The sequence below is a fragment of the Balearica regulorum genome, chromosome 14, assembly GCF_011004875.1.
Source record: "Balearica regulorum gibbericeps isolate bBalReg1 chromosome 14, bBalReg1.pri, whole genome shotgun sequence".
Taxonomy (NCBI): domain Eukaryota; kingdom Metazoa; phylum Chordata; class Aves; order Gruiformes; family Gruidae; genus Balearica; species Balearica regulorum.
Window position 1 is genome coordinate 8649244 of NC_046197.1, and position 25095 is coordinate 8674338.

Sequence of the window (25095 nt, forward strand, 5' to 3'; positions counted from 1 at the left end):
TTACTTTAGCTTGTCCTAACTTCACAGTTTTGGCTGAAATAAAGGCTAGAATATTAACTATAAACATGCTGGGTTTTTTCCTGTGGAATAGCTAAAGAAAATCCTCATGCAATAATTATGCCAGAATAGGTTATGCTGCTAGAGCTCTGATGGTAACTCTCCCTGTGGTGACAAGTTCATTGGCTGCCAAATAGACACAGAGACCCTGAAGTTATTGCTCCCTCTTTCTGCTGGGGTATGTCTCACAGGGTTTTCATAGCTAAGGACTGAGAATATGAAATATCTTTAAAAATACTTGATTTTTTTTAATGGTGGGAGCAGTGAACAGAGAGCCTGAGATTTTTCTTCCAATTCAATCCACAAGATTTCAATCTGCTACTTAAGAATAAAATCCCTTTTCTCTAAACAAATTAAGTGAACTGTAACTCTGAAACATCCTTATCTGCAGCCTCTCCAAACTGCTTGATCTGTCATTTAACCTGGCATTTTGGTTAAGTGCCATTTTCCAGCTGTATCTGTAAAACTGTGATTGTGTTTTGCAAGTTATTTCAGTCAGAGAGCTTGAGGACAGTCATACTGAATAACATGAAAAAAGCTTCCCCCCCCCAAGGAAGATGAACAGAGTGTCCACACATGACATAAATCCACTGAGACGCAAATCTTCATGTCAGAAAACCAAATGGGTGTCACTGCAGTCATCTTCCATTTTACCCAGGCACGTGCAATGGAACTTTTGCTTAAAAAGGCCATTACTGAGCGTCCTGTTAACACATTTCAGAGTACAAAACGTTCTGTGCAGCAGAGTAGCACAGATAAGTACGTTGACAGGTGCCCCCGAAAATGAAGTGGCAGCCTGCTTGCAAGTTCACTTTCATTGCTCGGAAGCAACTTCTTCCTCTGGTCTTCTGCATCTGGATAGCTTGAGAACTAAAAGGACTGTTAGCAAGAACAGGTTTCATAGAGAGAACAGGAAAAAGTCAGGAAAGTTGCTGTTGCCATTCCGTATCTTAGTTTCTCATATCTATTCAGTTTTCTGATCTCTTTCGAGAAAACAGAAGGGAATGTATTCTGAATAATCCTTAAGAGGTCATCAGTTTTCTGCAACATGTTACCTACAAACATTGCTACAAACTCAACCTCTTTCCTTTAACTGTCTTCTAAGCATACTTTGGCTGCTGTCAGGTGAGATGGTGAATGACTAAGGTGTGACAGATGTCTTCAGAAAATTCTTTCTTCCTTGGGAAGGTAGCAGATTGTCAGGAACTTGCTTGAGACTCTGTTCTGGGCTGGGCTGCAAATCTGCCTAGGAGTTTCTCAGCAGGAGCCACACACTGCCAAGAATGCTTGGAAATGTGGCTTCAGTTATAGTTTCCTGATCTCCTCAAATTCCTGGTGGAAAGCTCTGCTGGAACGTGATTCACCACACCCTGTACAGCAGCCAGAGACAGGCCTACAGCTGCCTTGTGAGCTTCCCATGCAGCTCTGAGGCTGACCTGTAACATCTGGAGCTCATCCCCAGCATGGATTGACAACCACGCCGAATGCTGCTGCTGTTTTAGGACAGAAACTCCTATTCCCTTGGTACTTAAACAAGAGCTTCTGTCCAGTCATGTTCCCTGAGTGACCTAAGCAGGATTTGACCTTTAGAGCTCTAGATGGCAAGTGCTAATGTAGTGCTTTGTCTGAGAGTTTTTCCTTGCAGTGCCACTAGCAATCTTTTGTTAAATGTGTTGCTTGGCTACAAGTCCTTTCCATTTGAAAGCCCACATAAAAATCTAAAATGTTTAAACTCACTTCTCTGGCAGTGTTGGCTGCTGAAAGAATATATTGCTTTGCAGCCATGAGCCTGAAAATGAAAAAATCCTGTAGTGCTTTGCTTCCTTGCCACTTAGCCTGTTCAAACACTTGTGCCATCCTTTAAATAAATTCTAATAATAAACTGCAGCTGGAATAATTGATGCAGAAAATCACACAGCGTAGCGTTCTGTATTTATTGTTTGTCTTTTAGTGGCACAGACACTAGTGGACTTGGTTAGCAGTTCTTCCAAGTAAACTATGTAACAACCTGCATTATAGCTTCTTGCTCTCTTTAACAGAACTCTGCCGTCACAGGTTTTAAACATGGGCTCTCTTAAAAAATTGGTTCATTTGCATCAGTGATATGGTGGGCAGTGAGGAGGCAAAGTCCAGAATACACTGAGATGGCTGTGCCTGCTTTCTGCTGGACTGGCTGGGGTTGTTCAAAGAGCAGGGGAAAATAGTTATGCCAGGAAATGGCGAGAGTTGTACTGCTGTAGTTTGAATAATTTACTCAATATGCCCGAGCGTAGCTGTGGTTCTTGTTTGCTGACAATCAAATAACACCTTAAAAACCCCCAAACTATTTATTTGGCAGTTATTGGGGGGGGGGGGGGGGGGGGGGGGGGGGTTAGCTTCACTTTTGATCCTTACCCTTACGACCAATCGTGTAGGAACAGCTCACCCCCTGTCATGCAGCTTGGAAACCGTATGCTCTAAGCTCCCTTGGGAACTTTGGCGTCTCTATTGTGACACGTACTCCGTGCGCTGCCAAACGTGGATGGAGTTGGTCTGGCTGGATCTCTCACAGTCTTTTCTCATCAGGCCTGGGGTCACCAATCCTTACTATAGCATCACAGAAACGTTTTACAGTACAAGATGATTCACCCTCAAAGCTTTCATACAGAGCTTTCACATATCTGCTGTGGTTTTAATGAAAAATTCATAGTCTTGATTTTGCTGGCCATTTTTGGTCGGTTCTATCAGACCTGAAGTCTACTCCAAGCTGATTTGGATCATATCCTGATCTGAGTATACAGTTTCACATTGATTGCGTCCATTAACTGAGCTTTCAATTAAACTCATAATTTAAAATTGAGCGGTTTGCTTCAAAAAGGCTGGTTTTAGTTAAACATAATGAAAATATTGTCAAAGGGGTTGCATTAAAGACATTGTTGCAGCTAATTTCTTCATGAAAACAAGTATCATACTTTCCTGAATGTTAAATTTTGATTTAGTAAATCCTTGAATCCAACAAAACTGCGCTGAATCATTCTATTATACCTTAACAACTTTGTGTTGGAAATAATTTAGGCGTCCCACTTCTGACGTGGTAGCTAATTAAAGACATTCTGTCAAGTGTAACAGCCCTAAAACATGTATTGCACTGATAATTAAAAATAAGGACACCCTACCCATAACAAACTGGAGTTATATTGCAATCTGGATGCAGAAAAGTTTGCCTTTTAATCTGTACCTCTTTGCAGCATGAATGGATTCTACAATGTAGAGAAAAGAGCACCTGATTTCTTCTCCTATCCTTTTTCTACTACCTTGTCAAATCTCAATTGGCTCTAGTAATAGAGTTACTTAAAAAGTTAAGTTACTTGAATAAAAGACTGTAGCTTTCAGGTCATGCCCACTTCTCCCAAATCACCTGTATTTTACAGTTTATATTCTGTATGACTGGCTTGGCTGTTTGGAGCAAGGAGGGCAATATGAAATTGGGGAGATTTCTAAATATGTTAATTAGTGTCATCTCTGGACAACTATAGTGCTACAGTAATAGTGAATGGTGCTGTTTTTCCTAGGTTTTCCTGATATTTAGGAAATTGTTATTTATCCTTTGCTGGATATTTACATCTCCTACACGTAGATACTTAATTTAGAGCATTGACCTGGTAGGCTTATTTCCCTAGACAGTTTACATAATTAGAAGAGACAGGCTTCTGGTATTATCTCAGATTCTCTCAAATCAATCTTTGCAAAACTTGCACTTTTCCTTTTAGCCAAAGAAAGATTAGAATCTGAATATAGGTATTTTGGCTGTGAGTATCTCCCTAGAGCTATTACCATCACAGACAAGAATTGCTATCCTTGTCAGGCCTCTGGTCTGCATGTCTCTGAATTTCTTAAAGAAGTCTCTGTGGTGCTCCTGTCCTTGGAGATATGCACAACTTGAGTGGACGAGGCCCTGAGCAACCTGATCTGACTCTGAAGTTGGCCCTGCTCTTGCGCGGGGGGTTGGATCTTTAGGGGTCCTGTTTAATCTAAATTATTCTATGATTCTAAACTCAACAGCTCAGGGCATAACCTCGCAAGAGTTTCCTTTTAATCTCTCAATTCAGAACAGGTTCATGCCCTGAAGCAGGAAAATGAAGGAGAATCCATAAATCTTATATGTTTATACATGATACAACTATTATTCTAATCTTCATAGTAAGAAATGTGCTCCCAGTGTATAATACGTTTTCCCTTATAAATCTCTGTTTTCTACTACTGCTCTTCGAGCTCTAACCATTTCTTGAAAGGTAAGGTGCTGAGAAACCAGTAAAAATCACTTATGCTCTGTCTAGTAAGTCAGTAGGGAAAAGAGTTCAGGATCTGGGGAGGACTTTACTTGCTCTGCTCTCTACTGTGTTGCTCTCTCAAATGGTGCTTGAACAGACTGGATGAAAAGAGCATCATAGGCTACGGCACTAACTGGGTGAAGTGATCTGGATGGACTCTGAGGGCTTCTTTCCAGCCCACGTTGCTAACACGGGTGATACACTTGTCTCCTCAAATGAATAGCACAGTGTGGAGAATCCAGGAGTAGCAGAAAAACAGAATGAGAGCGTGTGCCCAGAGGATTGTAGATGGCCTGTTAAGTGCGGAGAACATAGCTTCGAGTGCGTCTTGTTGAAAAGATCCGATTCCGTTGGCACCTGTTTCCAGCTTCAGCAGCATGTCTGGAAACAGAAAGCTGCCGTGAGCCAAAGCACAGATATGCACAGATAGGAATAGAGAGGGGAAAGTACCCGTCTGCTGGAGCTGTCAGAAATGTGTGAGGTTCCCCAGGGGCTATATAAATATGTCTGGGCGGGCGGTTTGAAAGAAAGCCAGATGGCTGCAGTTGCTTGCAAGAAGGTTGATATGCCAAGTAACTTTTTACATCTCTAATGTGTGAAAAAGGTTTTGCCCTTGACTTAAAAGTAACAGAGAATTTGTCACACTGCCTGATACTTTTCTGGCTCTTTTTCTGGCTTTTTTCTTCCCAGACAGCAGGGTTTACTATAACCATCCTGCAAATAGCTCATGAGGTACCTAGTGCTTAATCTGTGATCTGCCTAGCAATCCTGCTGCAGCAAATTGTGGGGATGCAGTGTTATTTAGATTGGCAGCAAATGCAGAGTTTAGAGAGTTGCGTGTATCTGGCTGAATTCCAAATGGATAATTACATTCTACCTACCTAAAATTCCCCTTATGGCTTTTTGAAATCCCTTGCTCAAAGCCGTTATTATAATGTCGCTATCTGCTTTTAATTGGTAACTACCTTCCGCTCTACAGGCGACTGCATTTCAGTGACAAGCGAGGTGACCTGGTATGTAATGTACTGTCCCCATCATAAATTGCAAATCCACATGAAAAGATGTAGTTTTTCATGCACCCCTCATCGCAGCTGCTCTCTCCCCAGTGATAGATTTCTGCAAAGAGTACTTGTAAAGTACCTGCCTCTAGTTTGCCTAGAAATATCCATTTTTCAGAGTTCTTCTGTCATACGGTTACTTTCTGCTGTTTTGGCAGTAAGTCCTTGTTACCTTTTCCTTGGTTTTTATAATTTTTTCACTTAATGCAAGGCATCACTGTTCCCTGTGGTTAAAGTGACCTGAAACTCAGTGATGAGGCGAGATTATTCCAGAGCTGGAGACCCCCCGCAGAAGCTTCCTTACTTCCAGAATCTGGCCATAATGTTGAGTGATAACATCAAATTAGACGTAATGAAGTAGTACAGAAGTAGGTAGATCAGTATTAGCACCTTCACTATTGTAGAGGATTTTGTCAACCCAGTGGTTGGGCCATCCGCATTATGTGTGAATCCCATTTCCAGGGCCATTTGAAAGCTGATGCTCAGAGCGCTTATCACACAAAGCTCTGAAGTGGGTAGTGCCAGGTGCGGGTATTGAAGGCTGAAATTATACATGTCCTCCTATATTTAACTGTAATTAAGCAGACACTTGAGTATCCATTCATCTGGCTTGTGCTTTTTTAGGCTTGCCACCATTCAGTAAACAAATAATTTTAACTTTATTCCTCACATAAGGTATATGCACAGAAGCAATTAAAAATGTTAAACTGTGCAAGGTAGACTTCACATTATTCTTGCAGTAAATGTGTTTTGATGCCATTTCCATCCTGTCTCCCACAGCTGCCTCTTAAAAAAAAAATAACCCAAGAAGTGTCTCAGTTTAGGAGAATATGTTGCTCACTGGCAAAGAAAAGAAAGCGGAACAAAGCCTGTGGAGCACGTTGGAGAGTTGCAAACTTGTTCTCAGCTTTTGAAAACAACACCATGACGAGCATCCTACTTAAAGATCTGTAGTAAAAAATGAATCTGTAATGTTCCTGCTAATAACACCACATTTCAGTAACCCGGATAATACCCTCGTAGTGTAGTGCAGGCTTTGTAAAAACAAACAAGAAGTTGCTTGAGCAGTGCAACTTCTAAAGCCTTGTTTAGAGGAGGAGTAAGTCTCCTGGCTGTATCGGCCACTGCAGACTATCACGACCGCACTTGCACCGCAGCCCTTCGTTCAGGCGAGGCCACCTCAGGTGTCTCTCCGTAGTCTGGCTGCTTGTTTTCACAAAAGTTGTGGGGTGTTCATGTCTTTGAATTTTAACTTAGTTGATTCAAAATTTCTTGCTGGGGAAGGAAAAGAGGAATGATGAATGGACTGATACCATAACTGCACGTGCTTTCCTTTACATCCAGGCTAAAAAGAAATGTTGCCTACAGCATAATCTTGCAAAGCTGAGCAGTAAAGCTGATTTTGTTCACTCCTATACTTATTACGAGGAGTCCCTCTGCCCCTGGCTCCTGCACGATGCAGCTTAGTTCAAAGGCACAACTGACTTTGCTTTAACAATGACAAATACTGGAAGTCCAGGAAAATGCAGTGTCAGAAGAGATGTGAAATCACTCCTGCATCTACATTTATTTTTTAAAAGCTATTCTGTTACATTCAATAAATCCTGAAATATTTTATGGGCACTTAAGTCATGCACTTGGCTCATGAATTGGTCCATCTTCATTTTGAATGTGGTATATTCTTTTTTTTCTTTAGACAAACTGCAAAAGATAGTGGCAGTGCTCTCCCTGGCTCCTGACCCAGTAGTTTGTGTCAGTCATTTTGTACCCACGAAACACACATACCAATAACCACAGTCTCCCATAAGCTTCAGGTCCAGCTCTTTCAGCTCTGCACTTAGGACTGTGGTACAGCTGTTAAGGGATTTATTAAGTTTTAAATGTGGAGGGTTCAGCCAATTGCCCCTAGTGATGAAAGAGTTGCACTGAAGCCAGTTCAGCTACAAGCAAATAACCACAAGTTTGATCTGCCTGTGGTTCTTGTAGTACTTGGAGCATCTGGTTGTTTTAATGTTGGTAGCCTCAAAGCACATTTGTGAGGTGGTGAATATTGTCATAATGCTACAGACGGGGAAAAATATCCAAGAAGGAAGGAAGGAAGGAACAGTGTACATTGCTTTGCCCATTCAGTCAATATGTATTATTGAGATCTGTATTCTGGTCCCGTGCTCCAACACCATTGTTTAATTATAGCCCACTCTAGCTTTCGTTCAGCTTTCAGGTTATGTTCAGATTTCTTTTTTTTCCCTCCAACTTATTTATCCTGCTGCCCTCCTCAGGGCCATTGGAGCTGTACTCGAGCATGGGGAGAAGTGTTGGTGCTCACCCTCCCACGTTACTTACGTATTCTCTGAGAGCGTGTTTCTGCCAGGAGGCAGTCCTGTGAACCGGATTACGTTCTGCGGGACCTGTAATAATGAGGCTAGCAGAATTGGCCAAAATGGTGCATCTTCCAGTTTGACCAGTAGGTGAAGCCAAGAAGATTTATTGGATAGAAATACTGCCTTCTTGCCATTAATAAAACTAAAGGGTTTGGGTAGCGCAGCGCAGTTATTTCTCCACGTGAATTTATGAGGGCATTCGGGGAGAGTCGTTTTTCTTCACCTGGTTCCCTCTTCCTCGGAGTGAATGATGGTTGTGCCGCTGCTGGCTGCGAGGCGAGCACAGAGCAAACAGTTCATAAATGTAACTGCCTCCAGGAGAGCTCTTCACGTGTACAGCAAAGTGCTCTAATAGAGGAAGGAGGCTGGCAGGGCAGGCAGGTTGTAAAATAAACAACTTAAAGAGTTGTCTTTGCTCTGTTTATACCTCACTGGCTGCCTGATACAGACTGAGCGGAGAGGTTTTCAGTAGAGGTATCCGTGAGCTTTTTCTTAGGCAGTTCTTGGGCTCATCTTCAATGTGCCGTGTCAGTCACCTACTGCCTTTGTGCCTATTCTCCTGTTAATCTCTGCAGTGCTGCATAATGAAGAAAAAAAAAAATCCAGGCTGTAAGCAGCTAATAAACTTATAAAACACATGTATCTAATGCTACTTCTATTCTTGCACGCTGTATGAAAGGAAAGATTGTTTCTATTTTTGGTTTCTTAACGCTATATAGCTCAGACAGGAAATTAGTTTTGTTTCTATAGCTCAGGAAGGGCCTCTTGTAGTTCCATTAAGAAAATAGTAAAGATTTTCATAAATTTGCATTCAAAACCTAAGTGAATAGAGAAGTGTCTTTTTTCTATAAAAATCTGTAGGATTTTTCCCTACGCACAAGACAAATGGAAATATCTGCATTAAAGCATTCTCTTGTTTCTAATAAATGGTACCGGTCTCCTTTAATGTTGTTACATATGTAACTGGGGCAAAATAACATGTTAATCTTTCTTTTAAAATGGGAGTGGCCTGCAAAGCTAAAACGTGTAAAGACTGAAAAAAAAAATATATAGGAAATAGAGTCTTGAATTCCCATTCTCTGCCTGCTATTTCCCTTTAAAGTTTTGTGCCTGTTAGAAACAAGGTCATGAATTTACCAGGCTCTGTGACTTATACGGTAACCAGCTGATGTGGGTTAACCACCATAGTCTGCACAACTCTACATTAATACAGGTCATTGGTTTGTATCTCCGTATGGCGCAATCCTGTTGGGATGCCGTGCAAGGCTGAGACAGTCGTTCCTGAATTTTTGTCCTTGCTATGACACTAACAGCCAGTTTCCTGTTTGCAAAATGGGTGGTTCATTTACATCATCAAATCTTTACAATGTCTACCTAGTTAATGATTGCAAAGCAGAGGGCTTTGAAATAAGCGGTAAGCTATTTCTTATCCTGTTCTTATGCTGATCAGAGCCAGAATCCATTGGATATGGCATCATTTAATATTTGAACACTCTGCCTGTTTATTGAAGCTGTCACTACTTACCAGTTCAAAACTGTGGACTCTAATCCGGTAATGGGTCTCAGGGGCTTCACGTGAGCAGAAATAGCCAAAAGCACTTCCCAGCTGTGAGGTTTAAGGGCAAAGCAGACTTGAGTGTACACTGTGGTTTCTGTTAGAAGGAAACCTAGTCAAGGGAGCGTGTATGGAGCCAAGAGGTACTTAGCTATGTCCAGGGTCTGGGCAACCAAGGAACCACATCTGTAAAAGCCTCTGCCTGGTCCGACAAAGATTCTGAGTGATTAGCTAGGGTTGTGCAAACCCCTTGTTATGCCTCTCCACTGAAAAATCACTAAAACACATTTCTTTTCTTAGCATCTGTGCTGCTATTCTGTGGGTAACCATCGATATACAGCAGAGCATGTGACAGATCTCTTGAGGAGGACTGCCTCATGTGGCACCACTAATCCCAAGAACCATCACCACCAGCTGGCAATGCTCTTCATTTGTTGTCAGCAAAAATGAAACTTCCTATCTGATAGTCTTGAAACTGTTTTTGTTCCTTTCAAATTATTGTAGGAAATAACCCTGAATGTGCCTATATATGCTTTATACTTGTATTTTATTAAATGAATGAAAACGTTTTAGGAGAGACCCCTACTTTATTTGTTGGTGCTATCAAATCAAGAATTCCATCAAGCACGGACTTATACTCAATACAGGAAAAATTTGATGAAAGTATTGGCCAGTGTTAATAGGAAATCAGGCTATGCAGTCTCATGCCCCAGACAGCTACAAAACTAGGACCTTGGACACTTCAGTTATAAAAACAGCTCAGTTCTCTCTTATCAATGGAAATGCAGTTCCTTGGTAAAGACTGCAACAAGGTTCCTTGGGTGTATATATTGTCTTTTGTACTATTGATCCCTGAAAAAGGTGCTCAGATATTACAGATCAGTTAGACTATCATGTAATGGCAAGATTGACCAACGTGACCTATGGATTTTGTCTAAGAGTAACTTCTGAAAATAATTTATTTTATGGAATTCACATGACACTGTAACAAGCCATGTCTTGAGGTGCCGCAGTGCCCTGATGAATGAAAAGATGGTATACTAGCTACAGAAATAGATGATTTTGCTGAAAGAGTTTGTCTTCTAACTGCTAAGGGAAACAGTAAAATTGCTATGCAGTAGTGTCTAGTTTAGCCCGGTGTAATAGCAACTACAGATTGCAGTGGTTATTTTATAACCTTCACCCACTCCAGTGACGGTGTCAAAGTTATTACAAGCAGCTTATGAATGTTGCATCTTTATTCCAGGTAACGCAACTCCCAGCACCCTATGATATTTATAACTTCACTATATGCTGATGTAATGAGAATAGACAGCAGGATCAATGCTCGCGACACTCAAGTTAGAGAAAATATTAAAGAAATAGAAAAGAAGGAGGAACATGGTTTAAGGGTTTGACTCTGTCTCTCTGAATTTAGAGGAAAAGAAATTCATGGTTTTCAGAGGTCAGCTGGGCTTATATAAGATACCTAATAAACGAGCAAGATTCCAGGAAGTTTGACTGACTACTTCACAGGCTCATAGTATTGCCTGTTCAAAACAAAGCTGTTAAACAATTATGGTTTCCATCATCCACTTCAGGGTTATGGCTGAACCTACCTCAGTTAATAACTGGAGAAGACGACTGAGTCAAGTGCCACGTGTAACAGCAGGTTGTAATCAACTTCAGTGAGAAGATATAAATTACAATCAGGTGCTTTTAAAACAAAAAAGTCAGCTTGTAATCACTGTAGTAATGCACAAGTAGACTGCTCTGACAAAACCACAGTCTTTGGATGCAGTGGTAGAGGAGCTCTTTCACACTGTGGGACCAATTGTAACGCTTCAGATTCTGTTAGGAAGAGTTGGCTGCAGGTCTCTCTTGTGCCGACAGTACGAGCAAGAAGAGGATGATGTGAATTTTTTTGCTTTGACTCAAAAACAGATTCATGACCTAATACAATTTCAGTGCAAAATATTGTATATAAAAAGTCAACCTAGAAGTCATTTATACATCAGATGCAAACAGCGTTATGCTTACTCACAATTTTTGTTCTTTGGCTTTGAATGTCATTTGCTTTGGGTTATAATGAAATTAATGGAGCACTTTGAATAACCAGTCTTTCAATTTGCATCAGAAATCAGCTACCATCATACTTGAAAGGCAAGCAAAAAATATTTGCCGTTTTTGTTGAAACAAGCCTTGGCTACAAATCATCAGAGTGACTGTATACTTCATGTTCTGCTTTTTAATTACATAGTAATTAAAACCTGAGTTTTGTGCCAGTGTTTATGATAGTACACAGTTCTCGTGTACCAGAACCAAACAAATAGCCCTCAGGATGGGTGAACAAAACAGCTTTTCATGTGTTAAAATTTAGGTTCTTAAACATTTTCTTGGATATTTTAGAAATTAAAACAATAATAGCAGAAACGTGTGTGCAGGGGTTGTAATTTAAGGCAATTCTTCAGCATGTTTTCGCAGTCTGATGGTTATCATTCTGCTTTAAAGGTACATTTCGGACTTAAGCAATCTCCAGCAGAATTAAAATATCCTCATTTCCATTGGTTAGGTAGTGATTAACAACACAGGTTTATGATAATACGGCCTCAGATGTTGCAACCAGTAGCAAATGAAGCTCAGGTTTGGAATTAGATTTCTTAAATTCTTTTTGGTTTCAGTCTTAGCGCTTGCTGTTCTGATATCACTTGTATTCTATTCTGCCTCTCATTTTTCTAAATCAGTCTACTGATTGCTCATTATCATGATGATTTTGTATTCATGTAAACGACTGCACAAGATGCAATACAACAAAAAAGCAAGCCTAGGGAATCTTCAGGATGACAGATGCATATGTTTGCTTTTTACCTTAAGATTTCAAATAAGATTTCAGACGAGAAATAAGAATTTGCCAAAGCTTACTGTTTGTTTCCTTATAGCATATTTTGTGTTAAACCTTGCTCGAAACATAAAGCTTGAACGTAGATTGGGAGAGGAAGTTTGAACTCTGTCTGTGCTCCTGAGAGATTCTGGCAAGTATCTGTACCCCAGCATGCGGAGATGCTCAGTTGGGATAACTGTCTCTGTTAGGCCCAAAATAGTCACGGCGTGGAGCATTACAGCTTTATGCTTCCCATCAGCCCATTATTCTTGGCAAGTCTCTGCCTTGCCTAATTTTATAGAAGAACTGCACTGCTGAATAACAAAGAGGTGCTTCATCAGGTCTGTCCCATTTCTGCTTAATAGTGCTGATATTCAAATATAATCACTATTTTCTCTACATGAAGCCTGAGTAAATGGAGTAAAAATCATTTTTCTGAAATTTTTCATAGAGCTTACTTTTTTATTGTACTTTTGAGTCTCTGCTTGCGCTACCTCACTGCAGTACATCTGATATTCTGTAAATACATAGTTTCTGAAGTGACCGGGTTAATTTCTCTTGCTTTGAGTATGTAATGTTCTGTGGGAATAAGATGTAAAGTTTCCCAAGATTACTTAATAATCACTGTTCCCTTGTAAAAGGTCTGGTTTGAGTCACCTCAGACTATGAACATAACCTCCCTTCATCTCTGTGGAACATTGCCTGTAGGCCACTGCTCCGGGATTTCTTGCTTTAGAAAGAGCCAGAGTAGTTTAACTAGTTTTCAGCACGTGTAATAATTTGGAGTGGGAATGGAGCAGCGTTTACCCCCTACCCCTGTTCTCCCCCACCTTCCCTCTGTCACTGCTGCCCCAGCAGTCTGTCCAGTGATTCATTTTCTTTGGGACAAGGTGGCATTTCCTAAGGTTAATGTTATATCACTGTGACCTGGCAGGTGAAGGGAAGAGAAAGATTGCAGAGGAAATGAGATATAGATAGAAGAAGGTGGTTAGATACCTTTCTAGGAAAACTAGCCTTGACTTGGCATATTGTAAATTTTGGTCTTTTAGATTTTATGAACATGGGGCTGGGGGGAAATACGCTGTCAACAAGCGAACTTCTGTAGTATACTTTTTTGTGGTCTTATAAAATGGTTTCTGTTGCATTATCCTATATTATCTATATAGATAAATGCAAAAATGTGCAACCCAGTTACCTTAGCCTGGGGGAGTATGAAAGAGCATAGCAGGAAAAAGAGATAGTATTGAAGAAAATCTTACTTCTGTTTTTAAAAGGGAATTAATGCTTCCAAGGAGCATTTCACAAGTACGTGTTATTATCAATGTTATGCTCCTATTCTCATATGGAAAATTGTGGTGATCTTCAAGACCAAGGAAACCTGTGGCTGAGCAGGAAGGGGAGATCAGTTTCCTGCATCTTAACCTAGCGCCATCCTCCACTAGCTGACGTGGTCCTCTCAGTTCTCCTGATGCTCTCGGTGCGGTGCACTACTGCCAGGAGTACCTTTCCGGACTGAAGGCATTTTTATGTCATTCTTTCAAATGGGCCTGAGAAGCATCGCTCCTGACCCAACCAGAACAACTTGTGTGAACCTGCGTACCAGCCCAGGTGTTCCTGGACATTCTTTCAACAATACTGTGTGATTAGATCCTGATTAATCTTTCCCTTGATCTTTGATGGACAGGGAGCTGTGCTCTACTGAATTGGCAGTTGTTTTAGCCTCTCTGTTTTTCTTTCCATGTTGTATAAATAAGTAACTATTCTCTTTAAGGCACTTTAGTTTAATATTCGGATTTGGCGAACTGAAATTAGAGTCAGCACATTCTGACAAAAACATAGTTGCATAAAAGGTTTTTACATATAAAGGATCTTCTGGTCAGTTTCCAATTTATTTTCAAATTTTCTGCTTCCTTTTGGACTTTTTCAGCATTGCTGAGTTCCCACATGAACATCTGCAACATAATTTTGATCATAAGTGCTTTATAATCATACACGCTATAAATATTAGATTGTCTTTTAAAGGCCACTTCACTTTGATTTTGAATATTAAGTGGAGCAAACAAAAAAAAATTATTATTCAGACAATTGCTCTAATTTTGGCGGCCTCATTTCTGGGCTAAAACGCAACTAAATTCCGCCATTGCCAGAGTTTGAAATACATGGTCTTATCATTAAGTAGTGTGCGGGACCACTCAGAGAGCTAGAGATGGTGGCATACATTGGGTTGAAACAGATACTAGTCTCTTGCAATAGCAAACTCGAAAGATTTCTGAATAGCCAGATGAGAGCACAAGGGAAAATTTCCCCAACCTGCAGCAATGAGAACGCTTCTCATGCGATATACTCAGAAAAACAAGAGACAGCTCTGCAAAAAGCCCCTCCCCAGACACAGATGCTGGGCTGTGTGTATATTTGCAGTTTACCAGGTAAACCTTCTTCTAATTAAATGAGCTTCCGGTACAGTGGGTCTACAGTTTGCGTCGCTTTGCCTTACCCTAACCTTGACTTGCCTCCCTGATCTGGCATACCCGTCTCCTCTCTGTGCTTGCTTTTGCTCTAGGATCTGGGTGGAGATGGCTTAGCAAATGGCTATGGGGTTGCCAGCTGGGTTGTGTGCACTGTGGAAGTTACTATTCTTAAGCAGTGTTTCTGTAGTCATGCTTAATTTATGTTTTGGAGTACTTATTGCCGTCCGTTACTCCACTGTTGGTTTTTGACTGACTGCATTGGTCCCAACAAGAAAATTAATAACTGCACTCCAAATTCTTTAATACTTTTACAATCCTTAAAGATGGACCCCAGCATGGAGAGATGTCGGAATTGTAGAACCATGGTGATGCAGCTTGCTACTGCTTTGTCTGATTCCTGGGGTCTTAAGTGTTTTTATGGATAAATAAGGCAGAGTCCTCAGATGCAGAACTTGCTGTCTACCAAGAAGTAGAGGTGAGCTGGAGATACGTGATCTGTCGAATGAATGAGAGGCAGCGTAGCGTATGCATCTTTTAATTTCCTTATCTGGGCTTTTTTTTCTGATAACCAGGTTATGGAAAGAATGGAGATGTAGTTTTCTATAGCTCACAAGGGATGTAGGTCTGGAAAATTTTTCATTTTACTCGTTCTTTGTGAACTTTATGAATTACCCTTTCTTCTATGATCAAAGAATGAATTGAATGTTTGCCTATATGCAAGAACTTACATGGAGGCTGTTTCCAAAGGCCAGTGGTATAGGCACATACCTTTGTTTATATTACATACAGTTTTGTTTAGGTCAATGTATGTTTGTGTGACATAGAAATTTTTTTAATACTATTTAAAGTGAACTGTAAATACAAATAAGAGTTCCTATCTTACGGCTCTTATATTTCCTGGATAAGAGGAATAAAGGCCTGATTTCAGAAAACATCTGTATTTGGGATGGTACCTTCATGTGCATCTTCCAAACTATGTGCATGCCAAGATGTGTAGTTCTAACTATTTCTTATAATGACCACTCTCACTTCTGCACTGACGTGAAGCCTGCAGTCTTATGTCTGGAACTATATTTACTTGTTTGAAAAGATATATATGCACATTGATATATAAAACATTTTTAGGATATATAGTGGAATTCACTGCCCGTGTCTGGGCACTAACTTGTAAGAGAAACCTCAAGAACAACTCAGTCATGAAAACCACAGACCTGGCTGCCCTTTCAGTCTGATGTCTCCAAGCAACACCTTGCCATTTTGGACTTTGAAAAAGCTCTGTGCAAGTATCCCAGTGCCTCCTCAGCTGAAGGTGTGAGCAGAGACATGGAGTTACTGTGGTGGAAGGTGGTAAAGATGCCGAAGCTACTTCTGCCTACACTCGTGAAAAGTGCAGTGGGCCCAAGTGTAATAAGAATAGATCACTGTCATATTTGGGCATGCTGCCAGCAGTGAGACTCATTGCAGCTAGCCAGATAATTTTAGTCTAACTCTTTATTTAAATGAGCATGTAATACGGGAGACCAGAGCAAGCTCCTTATTCACAGGATGAACACAGCATCCAGCATTACTGTTTGCAAGTTGGAAACTTCATCCTTGAATAATATCTGATAATCATCCTTGTCTGTATGACCTGTATGTCAGCGTATGCTGAGAGCACATCTCTTTTGAAACCAGTCTTAATAACACAGCTGCAGCCCCGCAGAAGATCGTGCTGCCTGAACATGCCTCCGCATTGCTCAAACTAAAGTTCTGCATCAGACGCTGAAATCTAGTCTGTCCTCAGGAAAGAGTCTTATAATTAACCTATTATTGCAAGATTTTTGGATTTATTCCCTAAAGAAAGAGAATCTAGTCGAGACATGAAAAACGTGTCAATCTAATATAATAATAGAATAGTGAAGCCCTGTGGTCTAATGACGCACTAGATTTATGAAAAGCTCTTTTCTGTTTATCCCACACAAACACAAACTTGCACTCAAAAACATTATATAATTGTTAATCCATAATACATTTCTCTTGACAGTTGAATGACAACAGACTGTGATGACCAGCTTTTTCTGAATGAATCAGTTCTTTGGAGCTCTTTTTTTCATTTCTAGCAACTTACTTTCATAGTGCAAGTATTATTTCTCTAATATAAAATGTTACAGCATAATTTTAGGCTGTGGTCTGTATGCTGCTAATCAATGTAACTGCCTTTCTCATTCTTCCCAATCTCCTTTCCCTTTTCCATTAGTCTTAACCACAAAATATTTTCTCTGAACTGATGTGACTGAGGAAGAAATTCTGTATAGTATCACCAGAAAATGAAAGAGCTTCCTAGCAGATAATTGCAAAGCAGATAACGTTGTTTGTGGCTGAAATTTCTATAAACCAAAAAATGAAAGAGCTTCCCAGCAGATAATTGCAAAGCAGATAAAGAAGTTTGTGGCTGAAATTTCTATAATACTCAGCTCACTTGGTAATGTTTATCTCTCCAGCCAAACCTTCCCCGGAATGGCTCTCTTGAATGGATCCCACATCATCCATGTAGGGCATCAAGAAGCAAAAAATCCTGCTGCTTTCAATTAGAAAATATAACAAAAGTTTTGGAACAATGGAATTAAGTATTAGGGGGGACTTGTGTTATTTAATACCTTCGTGCCTTACAGGCAATGTAGAAATGAAAATATCAGGTGAAAACTTGGAAGGACATTTTCGTAATTGCAGTTTTTGATAATGCCCACGTCTTCATTTAAGTGCTACCACTGCATTTTCTCACAGTACTGATTTTCAAAAATAAGCTCCGCTCTGTCTGAAATTTTGCCCTAAAGTCGTTTTCAGAAATATCTAACCAACTTTTGAAAATGAGTTATAGACCTTGTCTTTCTTTGATAGCTCTAAAAGTTGCTGCTTTGTATTGCTAGCTTCTGAAGTTTGTTTTTACATATGCCCATGAGCAGGATTATTTTTCTTTTAATGTGGATCTATATCTCCTTTAATAAACAGCACATGACACATGATTTTGTAAAAGTTTTTGTGCATATGCAGGAGAGGCAAGATTCCTCTCCTCAGCTTCTGAAGTCTGGGATGCAGAGATCTGCAGCTGAGCCTGTCGTTTGGCAGGAATGAGGCAACCTCCAAAGAGAATAAGTTGTTTTCTTATTGCTACGTTTCTGGTGAGCTTTCTCTTCCAGTCAACAATACCTTTTTTGAATACAAGAATCTGCAAACAAGAGAGAGTGTTTAGAAAGAATACTTGTAAAATACATGCCACAAATAATCCTTCCTTGTTAATAGCATTGGCATGGCTCTCTAATGCAGTCTGTTTCTACCGTATAAAGGGAAAGTTTTCTTTACCGTTGGATGAGATTAAGCAATCACAGGGAGGACGCTAATCACACAGGCTATCTACGAAAAATCAAGAGGGGCTCTTCCCCTTGCCAGCACAGGGATGCAAGAGGCAAACGCTTACCATCAATGGGCTGTCCTAGCATCCCTTTTCCAATAAAGGGAAATGTTTTCCAAACACTTTTGCTGGCTTACAATTGCAGTCCTCACAAATAGAAGATAAGTTTAAAACATTTGGGGATAAAAATGCGAAATTCTACCAATTGCATGCTGGGTTTTATAGTGCTATCTTCCCTCTGGTTTGCTTCTTGTTTAAGATATGTCTCTTAACAAGTTTACCTTTTGTATCAGAATGCCTACATATTCCCACCATAGTGCGGTATATACAAAATAATTAAAAAAGAAGTATGAGCCTGCCTGAGAGGGCTTGAGACAGGTGAGTGTACAGAAGTTCATCTCCAATACGTTGAACCATCTGAACATGTTGAAATCCGCACTTGGAAAGGACTCGGCATCATTCATTCTGTCTCTGCCAACCCAATATACCTTTCAGCTCTTCTCCCAACAAAAGGAATACAAAATTATTCTGTTTCTCTCTAGTTTCCAAATGTGTTCAGATCCCCTGGATACTTTATGTTATGGATACAGGCGAGGGCTACCTGTGAAAGCTTACCACGATGTACGCTAAATCATGAGCACACTTTGACTTCATAGATGTTTAGGGTGGAAATGTAGCACCAATCTTAACAATGGTGACAGCTTCACTCACTGATTAAAAGCGGCAAGAAGAAAATAAATGAGGGTCTCAAAACATGAATGGTGGCCTTAGGTTTTATGAGATATAATTAATAGCTGTTTATTGCAATAAATACATTCCTGTCGTGTTTATTGCATATGTAAAATCCCCTTTCTGAGACAGGATAGTCAAGAGCTTTTCACAAACAGTATCTTTTTCAGAGTACCATTACAAAACTGTTAGGCAAATTTGTATCTTTTCCAAGAATAGCATGATGCACTCTTTTTAGTTAATAGAAGTTGGATATTTCAATCCATATGCAAATGACAAAAAAAAAAAAAAAAGTTTAATGACATTGTCCCTCTGAATTGCCTGATGATACAAGTTATCAAATTGCACCCCAGACGCTACAGAAAGCGTATGATGTCAATCCTCCTTTTGTGGCAAAGAAATTCTGATTTTTCAAGAGCTTCCTGATGACAGTGTGAATGATACCATTTTAATTTACAGTGTATTGTTCACTTCACTCTTTCATCAAACATCAGAAATCTTGAAAACTTTGGACATACATTCTTCCATAATTTTATAGGAGAGGTGCAAAGGTTTTCACGCGTTGGTTATTGCTTCACATTTCAGAAATTTTGATGCAGACTTGTGAAATAATGTGACTGCTGCATCTAACCTCCTGTGCTAACACCAGCTTACACATTTCTTATCTCACATTTTAGTGTAACTGGGTGTCTAGCTGACACGTTTCTGTATGGCTAAGTTACCTTTGCTATAAATAGATAATAGTTTAATCACTTATATGTTGCTTGTCTTGTTTTTTTCCCCGAATGCAGAAGTTCAGGAATTGAGATACCTAGACTTGTTTTAGCTTTTTGCTCCACTGGAAGGTCAGAGAAGAGTGACAAAAGTTTGCTATGGGAAAGAATGCCTTTTCTAAAAGGAAGAATAAGATAGGTAATGATTCATTATAATTTCGTATAATGACTATATGTCTGTGGTTGAGGGCCATCTGGGCAAGGAGGGAGAGGACTTGTTCTAGCTATTAGCTTGCTGCTTTGATTATGCATCCAGCTACATAATTTACCCCCCATATAACAGTTGCTTAGATTTGCATGGTTTATGTTATGAAGTCTCTACATCTCCTGTGACACATTTAATTGCGTGGCGACACCAATTTGCCTCTCTCTTCATGGATATGGCACTGTTTATGACCACTGCCTTTCAAAGACAGCCACGAGGAGAGTGTTGATTTCCAAACTGAGTAAAATTAAGTCATTCTTTTGTTGATTTATACACTAAATAAATAGTTAAAGATGGGATAGGGAGAGACCCTATCTTGAATGTCAAGCAGAGTTGCCTAATTGTGATTTGTGAAGCTGTAGAAAAAATTTCCTAGGGGAAGTTGTAGAAGATGTACTACTATTTATGTGTAAAGCTGCCTTAATTAGTCCTTTATGCTTTTATTGTTAGTAATATGCCTGAAATTATTGCTTTATTTCATTTGTAATTTCTAAGGAATTTCAGCCTACCCTGATGTATCTCACATACAGAAAGAATTTGGTGCTCTGGTAGATTATGTGTAACAGATACATGTATCTGTTATGTGCAACTTTTATATATATATATATATATAATGTGGTTAAAGACAGATGTAATACAGCTTGTTTCTGAGCCAGTAAAGACCACCACTCTTCCATCCACTATTCAGATCTTAATTTATGGTGTAGCTGAAATCAGCTGGAGAGCTTACTGCTCAGAACAAGGTGGCAAAAGGGCCCAGCCTTTAACTAGCAAACGTGAGCTGCATCATTTCACTATAGCATTTTCACTGAGTGATCACTGTGTCTTTTTTGGTAACTACCAACAATTGAGTTTCTGCCTTTTCATTGTAAAATCTTTCGGCACCACAGATTAAATATTATACTGTAAGGATGTGCTGGTTCTAAGATAATTTAGGTTGAATATAATTTTGATTTCAAAGTACTTGTTCATTTGGGCATTTGCAGAGTAGTTAACATGGATTACAGGAGGTCCTGTCTATGGATTAAACTACAAGTGTATTTAGTTCTGCATGAAGCCATTCAGAGCTTTAGGTTGTGTGTGTTAATTCAACACCTTCAAATGATTGATTTTCCTCGGTAAACAATCACCAAGTGCGCTAAAATCTAGACACAAGGAAGTCTGTCGTCATGTGTGCTGTGTTTCCAGTCCTCTCTCGTGTTAGTAGTTTAAACCTGGTGTCTTATGGAGAAAAGGTTCCTGAGATCCAAGTCTTCTAAAAACGTTGGCTGTTACAGCTGCGAAGCTGTAGAAGGCTTTCCTTCAGTTCTCCAAGCCAGTACTCCATACTTCTTATCGTGTCTAGGTGTCTTTTTTTCGTAGCTCTTCACACACAGTAAACCAGAATAAACTAAATGCCACTACATCTTGCGAAGAGACAGCTGCTTGTTGGTGTCTTCTCCCAAGGTTCTCACTAGTCCTAAATGAAGCCTTAATCTTCCTTCACTGCCTATCAGCACAACACTCCCATGGGTGCTCGAGGACCACCCAGGAACACAGCACAAAAGCAGAGTGACGAGAGTATGATGTTCAGGTTTAGGTTCAGCATACCTTCATCAAATCACTGTCCCTCTCCCATGCAGACCACCTCTGACTTACTACATGTTGCCTGCAGTTCATCTGTGGCCTGGGATCCTGCAGGCGTGCTGCTTTTATTGACACTCAGCAAGCTCTGGACATCATTTTCTAAGTACACGTGAACCCATTATCGCAATGGGAGCTGCATTACCTTGCAGTGGCTCTTCTTTCCATAGGTTGCAAACACAGTGAAGGCATCTAAAATCAAGGGATAAATGCTGGAATTCCAGTCTGTGGAGCACAGCACAAGTAACAGCAAGTTCTGTTAAATACTCCCTTCACTTGCTTGTTGTGATATTTACCTTCCCTTGCATCTTCCCAGCAATTCATAGTTTCAACATTCCCTATCAGGGCAACATGACATTAAGTCTAGATTCATTAGGCATTGGGACTTAAGTTAGTATCAGCTAAGCCAGTATTTCCAAGTTTGGCATCAATTAGCCATTCTCAACATTGTAGAGGATCCGCGGGCACTGCTGAGCAACCTGAACGCTGAATTAAAGTTTTTTGAGCAGCTAGTGAGTTATAATGCATGAACAATACTTGTTATTTGCTGATGAAACAACACACTTCAAATGCGTTAGTGAAATTCAGTACAGTATACTTTTTCCCCTTCCAAGACTCAAACATGTACATATTTTTAAATATGATTAAGTTTTTTTCCAAAGGAAGTCAGATATTGCATACAGAAAAAGGTAGGCTTTTTGGAAGAGTAAGCTGAAAAGCAGAGCGAAACTAAGGACTCACTGGTAATAAAGTTATAAATAATTTCAAAGGTTTAATGTATTTGAACTGTGTTTAGACTTGTACAAACATGTAGAGATATTCTCGATCTGCCTCAAATACAGCTGCTATTAAATAAAATTTAAACCAATTCTTCAGTGAATTAATCTTAAATGACTATCGTCCAAGTTTAAATATTTTTTTCTCTGTGTTTCCCACAGTCTAAGTGAGGTGGGTTCAGTTCACATGTTTTGTTTAGTGGGACCTTGAAGTTGTACAAGGCCAATACCTGTTTTGTTTTGTTTTGTTTGCTTTTTCTGATTTAGTGCCTCATCATTCTAAGGCAGCCTCCAGTCCTCAAACTCCTGCTGTTGGGTTGAGCTTTTACTGTGTTTAGACTGAACATAATAGCATCTACACCTGTGCCGCTGGAGCCTGAGCGTCCTGCACGCTGGATCACAATTGCAGTTGTGGATGTGTGAGAAAGAAGACACATGTTCAATGATAATAGGATTAGTATTGGGAGATTTAATTCCTTTATCTTTCCAACCATTAAAACATCCGTTGTTTTAGTGCTGCCTGGCATTTTCTATTCAAATCAGATTTCTATGGAGACTGGAAAACTGTTACGTGAGTGTAAATGAGATTAAGCTGATGCTGCAGTTCTTTATGATCTGAGCTATTAAGATTCAGCACCTGAACCGGTCCCTTTGTAAGTAAGTGTGAATAGAAAAAGTATTGTAAGAAAGTCAGACATTTGAAGAAAAATGCCTGAATAGATTTGGTGGCAGTTTATGACTGAAGAAAATGATACAGAATTTGTGATGGAAAAGCCATTATTCACCTCTGTTAAATTGGCTTTATCTATGTTAGTCTGCTGTTATAACACACAGAAAATAGATTTGGGATTTTTTTTTTTTTCCCCCAGTGGTAGAAATAGATTTTTCCATATTGAAGATTTTGTTGTATCTTTTATTCTGTGCATTCTCTGCAGAAAGTGCTGAGCTCGAAGACTGAACATGTAATGCACTGAACAGTATTGTTTGCTGCTTTAAACCGCTGCTGGCAAGACATGAAGAGGATTTTCTATCAGCACGGAATTGGTTTTCAGTCCTTGTCATGCATTTGTCTTTCAGCCCGACAACCCTGCTGTGAATGGCTTTGTCTGTGGACTCTGCTTTGTACCGCTGGCAGCGACTAGGAGCTGAAAGTCCCTCCCAGACTCTATCCGAATCGACGCCACTGCTGTTTTCTGTCAGAGACAAATCAAAAGTCACCTTAAACAAATGGAGGATTGTGTTTCCCGACAATGGGAGACAGTGGCAAGACTGGAAACAAGCTTCTATGTTTTATTCTGGAAACAGGATACAGACCACAAAATACACATGGTTCACTTTTTTGCCCCAAAATCTTTTCAAGCAGTTTCACAGGTAAAAAAATTCATTCAATGATACACGAGCTTTAAGAACTCTCTCTGAAACAGTGACATTTGAGGGTGATGGAGAAGGGCTGCTTTTGTAGTTGCCACATAACTAAAATTTAGGTGATTTGTAACCAAATGTCACTCCAAACCAAATGTCACTCAATTCACACTGAAATGGAGGTCTAAGGCAAGTAAACGCTAGGTGTGCTTAGCCGATGCTGTGACCAGCTTTCTTATTTGAATGCTGGAACAGTTTTCTATGTAAAAATGTCAAGTTTTTATTTAAAATCCTTCTGTTTCTGTGTTGAATAAACCTCTAATTTTTAAGAACATGAAAAGACATTCATTGCATGTGTTGAGACACCTGTGAAATTCTGTAGATTTCAGAGGCTTATAGATTAATTTTGGTGCATTTTTAATGGCTTGCAAGTGACTTTATCTACCAACTTACAAACAGCATACATGTATATGCCAGTGCTAGGTCAGGTTTTTTTCCAAGTGCTGGCTTGAAATTATGCACCCCACCAGCATAATGAATCGTGTCAATAAGATACCCAGGGAAATAGCATTATGATAAAGATAAATGAAGGTTGTATATCCATCTTTAGCTTTGAAATATTCATTCTGTATATTAGATTTACACATTCATAATTTGACCTTCCACTTGTGGAATCCTTCATGGATTCCTGATGGAGCTATTTCCATAATTTTGAACATGTGGTTTTTTTACACACAGTCTGTTACATTGGATTGGTTTTTAAGGTTTTTTGGGCTTAAGTTTGATTTTGTGCTTATTTTCAAGACTGAGGCAGTGGGAGATCATTAAAAAAGTTTTAGCTCCTAGAGATAAAAAGCGTTTGTAATACGTGGAAAAATGGAGGTAGCTATAATATTATGAAAATGTATCTCACAGGCTCTTCTAAAGAAAAAATTAGCGTCTCAGTTAAGCAACTGATTAATTCATTCTGGGAAAGGAAGAGGAGGGTGGAGGAGTGAAATGATTAATGTTCCTTTGACACAAAATGGGGTATGTTGATTAAGAAAAGGACACATTCTAATTTCTGACTACTTTTAATTTATTTTATACCTTTTTAGGCTGGGTAATCTTTATTTTTTCTTTCTGGCGGTTCTGAACTGGTTCCCACAAGTGGAAGTCTTCCACAGGGAGATTACTATGCTGCCTCTGGTTGTCGTGCTGCTTGCCAGTATGATTAAGGATGCTATGGAAGACTATAGGAAATACCAATTTGATAAGATGATAAACTTCTCTAAAACCAGGGTATATGACAAGTAAGTAAACTAAGCCCATTATTTTTCCTTGCATTTGATGTGCAATGTGGACACTGTTCATCTGATTTGCAATAATTCCTTCACTGACCCTTTGGAGTACAGTAAGTTTGGAAAAGCTGTTATAAAAGAGTTTTGTTCTGCCTTTAGAAATGCCTCATTTATCTCACTTAAGTCATCCTGATGTCACTGAAGTTTTGTTTCGTATTGCAGCAGTGTGTGCTGATACTCAAGTTTTCATTCCACATTTCCAAACCAGCT

The 25095-nt window shown here is 39.6% G+C and overlaps 1 protein-coding gene across 2 annotated transcripts in view; it reads left to right on the forward strand.

Moving 5' to 3' along the window:
* The window catches only part of ATP10B (ATPase phospholipid transporting 10B (putative)), a 153794-nt gene that overhangs the window by 77992 nt on the left and 50707 nt on the right, over positions 1–25095 (forward strand). The window contains exons 2-3 of one of the 2 annotated variants that reach the window (XM_010303668.2): positions 23261–23554; positions 24643–24837. The exons of the other annotated variant lie outside the window; for it this stretch is intronic. Coding sequence (XP_010301970.2) covers positions 23280–23554; positions 24643–24837 — 470 coding nt within the window. The 5' untranslated portion in view covers positions 23261–23279. The remainder of the gene's footprint in view (positions 1–23260; positions 23555–24642; positions 24838–25095) is intronic. 2 annotated transcript variants of the gene reach the window in all.